This window comes from Limulus polyphemus, unplaced genomic scaffold, assembly GCF_000517525.1.
Source record: "Limulus polyphemus unplaced genomic scaffold, Limulus_polyphemus-2.1.2 Scaffold314, whole genome shotgun sequence".
In the NCBI taxonomy this organism is placed as follows: Eukaryota; Metazoa; Arthropoda; class Merostomata; order Xiphosura; family Limulidae; genus Limulus; species Limulus polyphemus.
Genome location: NW_013665924.1, coordinates 291002 through 296141, shown reverse-complemented (window position 1 = coordinate 296141; position 5140 = coordinate 291002). Strand labels below are relative to the sequence as shown.

At 35.0% G+C, this 5140-nt stretch overlaps 1 protein-coding gene across 3 annotated transcripts in view; it reads left to right on the top strand.

The window, feature by feature from the left end:
- The first annotated feature begins 452 nt into the window (after nucleotides 1-452).
- LOC106457296 (putative thiamine transporter SLC35F3) overlaps nucleotides 453-5140 on the top strand; it is a 62029-nt gene continuing 57341 nt past the window's right edge. For 2 of the 3 annotated variants that reach the window (XM_022383162.1, XM_022383160.1), the window contains exons 1-2: nucleotides 453-717; nucleotides 3426-3896. In XM_022383162.1, the coding sequence (XP_022238870.1) occupies nucleotides 3527-3896 (370 nt within the window). In that variant the 5' untranslated portion in view covers nucleotides 453-717; nucleotides 3426-3526. Of the gene's footprint in view, nucleotides 746-3425; nucleotides 3897-5140 lie in introns of all 3 variants that reach the window. The other variant, XM_022383161.1, reaches the window with a different exon arrangement.

Genomic DNA, 5140 nt, shown 5'->3' with positions numbered 1-5140 from the left:
AAATAAACATGACAAAAAAAGAAGAATATGTATTGTTTTTTTGTTTTTAATTATGCACAAAGCTACACAAGGGTTATCTGTGCTCTGCCCACTACGGGTATCGAAACCCGGTTCCTAGCGTTGTAAGTCCGCAGACATACCGCTGTACCACAGGGTGGTAAGAATATGTATGAAAAATACTATAAAAAAACCTAAAATAATTGTGTTATCTAAAAAGATGACGAAATGAAAGATATGGTAATATAGAATATTACTATTAACATTTCAAGATTGAAATCAAACGGATTTCCAAAAACGCAACAACTTTTCGAATGTAAATCACCATAGTTGATAATTAGCGCATGCGTGTTATACATTTAATATCTCTAATCGATGTTGCTATCGTGAAGGAGACTAGTTATTGTTGTGTGGCTAGGTGAAGCTGTAAGAGAGAGAGAGAGAGAGTTGTGCGGGCACCTTCAACAAGCGAAGAGCGAACCCGCGAAAACACCATTCCTGTACGTGGAAACCGTATCGATCGAGCTTCCAGCTCTTCTTTAGTATCTTGATTCTATAACGTACACTCTTGTATATGACTCAATCTGCACAGATCACAGAAGAGAAACTAGTCTCCTAGTTAACTACAATTATCGAGTTACGATGTCTATACCTTGACTGAAATATTTAACCCGCATCATTTTGACAGAATAAGAAGTTATTCGCAAATTATGAATGTTGGTGAGTTAGAAAGAGGCTTAGTTTTAAAGTAAGTCAGTCTAATTTCATAGGAACTATTGCCTGCTAGAAAAGAAGTACCGTAAATTTACATGGTGGATGAGGAAATGTTTTACATTATAAGTTTAATTGTTGAAAGAAGTACCGTAAATTTACATGGTGGATGAGGAAATGTTTTACATTATAAGTTTAATTGTTGAAAGAAGTACCGTAAATTTACATGGTGGATGAGGAAATGTTTTACATTATAAGTTTAATTGTTGAAAGAAGTACCGTAAATTTACATGGTGGATGAGGAAATGTTTTACATTATAAGTTTAATTGTTTTCCATAAAACGAATGGAAATTTGAGGTTGTCTAATCAGATTGTCTGATACTTTTTGGTAACTACAAGAACTTGTTTAGTATATATATTTGTATACGATTTCGTTACATACTTTGATATATATATATATATGATTTCGTTACAAACTTTAATATATATATATATAATTTAGTTACAATATATAATATACATATATATATGATTTCGTTACATATACGTATATCTACTTTGCAAATTAACTTATCGTTGAAGAGTTTGTTTGTAATTAAGAACAAAGTTACACAATGGGCTATATGTGCTCTGCCCACCACGGATATCGAAACCCGGTTTTGTAGCATTGTAAGTTCGCAGATATATCGCCATTAGAGGGTTCGTCGAAGAGTCTCACGATAGGAGAAAGTATATCTATAAAACTAAATGCTGTCGGAACGAAACACATAATCTTAGAGTTTTAAGTGTTCGCCAGTAGAGAAGGTAAAGTCTATGATTAAGTTGAAATACTAACTGGGTTAAATAACAAACTATAACGTAATACGAGATATCAAAAAGTTACGAAGACTTAGCTGCTCACTTAATATTTTGTTTATATATATATATACTAGACTTCATTTTATAAAAATAGATGAACTTAAACTTAATAATTATAACAAAAATATATAATTGAATATTTTACGAATAACTTTACTTTTCAATTCAAAGAAAACAGAAATGTTCGTTTAAAAAAATCCAACCATCACGAAATAAGCACTCTCACTATTTAAATGTTTAAACATTGGTCTTTATGGGATACCATTTGCTATTGTGAACCGTTAAACAGTTTTATTGTTTTACTGATCCAGACGAATTTAGTTAAATCTAAATTATCTCTTTTGCAATCAACAACTCTGAAGCCTTTTAGCTTTTTTTTTTTTTTTTTTTTTTTTTTTACAGTAACTAGCCGCCAGGAAATGTTATATGTCTTAAAGGCATTGCCGGTAGGAGAGTTAATAAACGAATTCTGAATTAACCACCCCTTTTATTACACAATCGCCGAACTATCTCGGTGAGATTAAACTTAAAAAAAATTAAAACAATTAAAAAGAATTCAGTGAAATACGTAACTGAAATGCAAACGTTGATTAATCATTTTGTATCTGTTGTGAAAACCGAATTACCCTAATAAGATTCTCTTCGGATATTTAAAGAAAAGAATGTCTGCATTAATTTTTTTCTTTTTAATTTCGCCTAAGAGTAAATATTTATCCTTGTTATTTATTTCAGCATCTTTTCTTTTTTGAGATTTTTAGACAGAATGGGTTTTCTTAATTTTGTTGTAGAGGGCGAGTTATTTTTGTTTATATTTACCATCATTTGAACGCTGTACACAATTTATGACAAACGAGAAACAACCAAACTAATTTAAACCAGTGGTGTAGCCCACCAGTGGCACAGCGGCATGTTTGTTTGTTGTAGTTAAGCACAGAGCTGCACAATGGGCTATCTGTGCTCTGCCCACCACGGGTATCGAAACCCGATATCTAGCGTTGAAAGTCTGCAGACATATCGCTGGGCTACTGGGGGACTCACAGCGGTATGTCTGCGGACTTATAGCGCTAGAAACCGGGTTTCGATACCCGTGGTGGGCAGAGCACAGATAGCCCTTTGTTTAGCTTTGTGCTTAACAACAAACAAACAACAACAACTAGTGGTGTAGGAAGGAGTTGCAAAGTAGGAGTGCTTGGCTAGACATGATGATATAATTTATAGTTGTTATATAAGTCAAATAAACACCCTCTGTAAACACCCTTTGTTTTGTATAAACTTTGGTGGTTCTCATAAACCACTTAAGAGCATGAGGATTTAAACAACACGAGAGAACAGTTGTTTAAAATATATTACACACGCCCCCCCCCCCATACACACACATACACTGGCACAGCGGTATGTCCGCGGACTTATAACGCTACAAACAGAGGTTCGATACCCGTGATGGGCAGTGCAGAGATAGCCCATCGTGTAACTTTGTGCTTAACTTCAAACAAACAAACTTTTAAACCCGCACTTTACGTCAGTTGTGACTTATGTTTGAAGAAAACAACACACAACGCATAAAACAAATCAATACCGCAATTGACAGTGACATTACGTTGTTGTGATGGAACTTGAGGCTTGAGTCTGGAAATGCCATTTTGAGTGCCTGAAGTTATTGATCTTTCGGTAGTTTTAAGAATACGTAAGTATTGGGCAATGGAAATATATGATTGTTATTCTTGTTTGTATAATACATACATCTTATCCAACACATCGGGAATCACCGACTTACTAACCTAATATTCTTTCGAACATCACTCTTAGTATTTACTAAGAAGTAAATATTCATAACTTAATCATTTTTCGTCTTTTCTAGCTACACCAAACTCCTGTCAATACTGAAAAACCAGGAAGGTTGTGGAGAAAACGATTTCCCTTCGTCGAAAAGAATTGTATGAGAAATACAGAGACATAACCATGGTTATTGGAGATGAAACTGTGCACACTAGACCTAGACTTCAGTCTTTAAGGACAATAACAAAATCTAGGTCACCCCCTGCTGTTGTTATTACAGACGATTCTGATACGTTTTCTGGAATTAATCCTGCAACTTCCGACTCACTAGCAGAAGAAACACAAAACACTCCCGCTTCAACAGCCTCTAGCCCTACTATAGAGCATTCCAGTAGAATCTCAAAAATTAATGGAATCTTTCAGTCTGGATCCTTTAGTCGTGCTTCCATTGGATCCATTATGTCCTGGTCTCAGGAGGGGATTCCGGTAATTCCCAATCCACCTTCTTTTGAAAGCCAGATTGACATTCACCACCTGTCAAACAACATTCAAGGTGAGTTTCAAATTCTCAAATAACTTGCTTGTAACTTATGGTATTAAGTTTAAATAATTCAATGTATAATTTACTTATTTATGGTGTTTTCTATATTAATACAGAACATCAAATTTCTTAAATGGTAATAACTACATTGGCCTAAAATGATAGACATGATACACGAGGCTTTATATGTGACAATTCTGCTTCAGTGATTGGTAGTTTCGATAAGCATGCGAAACCTTATCAGGTGTTCTTGGGTCAAGGGCCGAAAACATCTTTCGCAGCGACGGAGCTCAACTGATGACCTGAGACAGAATAGTCATCTAAGCGTTTCTGTACTTTACCTGCTTCCCATAATTATTTCTGTTATTAATTGTAATTATTATTGTGGCCTGATATGGCCTAGTGATCAGGGCGTCCGACTCGCAATCTGAAAGTTGTGGGATCGGATCCTCGTCCCCGAATATGCTAGCCCTTTCAGCCATGGGAATGTTATAATGTGACGATCAATCCAAGTGTTCGATGGTACAAATCAGTTGAATAATTAGTGGTGTTGACTGGCTGTCTTCCCTCTAGTATGCCACTCCAAAATTAGGGACGGCTGGTGCAGATAGCCCTTGAGTATCTATGCGCAAAATTCAAAAAAAAAGAAAGAAAAATAATTATTACTGTATAATTTCTAGCGGATGTTCTGGTAGAAGTTATTATATAAAAGATTATCTGTTATAATGTTCTGTAGCCAGGATAAATGTTTCTATCATTCGAAATATGCTTTCATTTTGCTACATTTGCTTGATAATTATTTGCTGACATTTATGTTTAACTAGAGACGACTTTCAGAAAGTTTGTTTTCCGAAATTACCCATAATGTATAATTACGTAATGTTTATGTAATGTGTTTTACAAAGGAACGTTTAATCTCATTTGCCAATTTTCTGATATTACTCAAAAGATGATCTTTTTAAAATGAAAAGTTTAAATAAATTTTAGATTTGTTTGTTTTTGTTTTGAATTTCGCATAAAGCTAGTCGAGGACAACCTGCTCTAGCTGTCCCTACTTTAGCATTGATAGACTAGAGGGTTTGTTTGTTTTTGAATTTCGCGTAAAGCTACACGAGGGCTATCTGCGCTAGCCGTCCCTAATTCAGTATTGATAGATTAGAGGGAAGATAGCTAGTCAACACCACCCACCGTCAACTCTTGGGCTACTCTTTTACCAACGAATAGTGGGATTGACCGTCACATTATAACACCCCCAT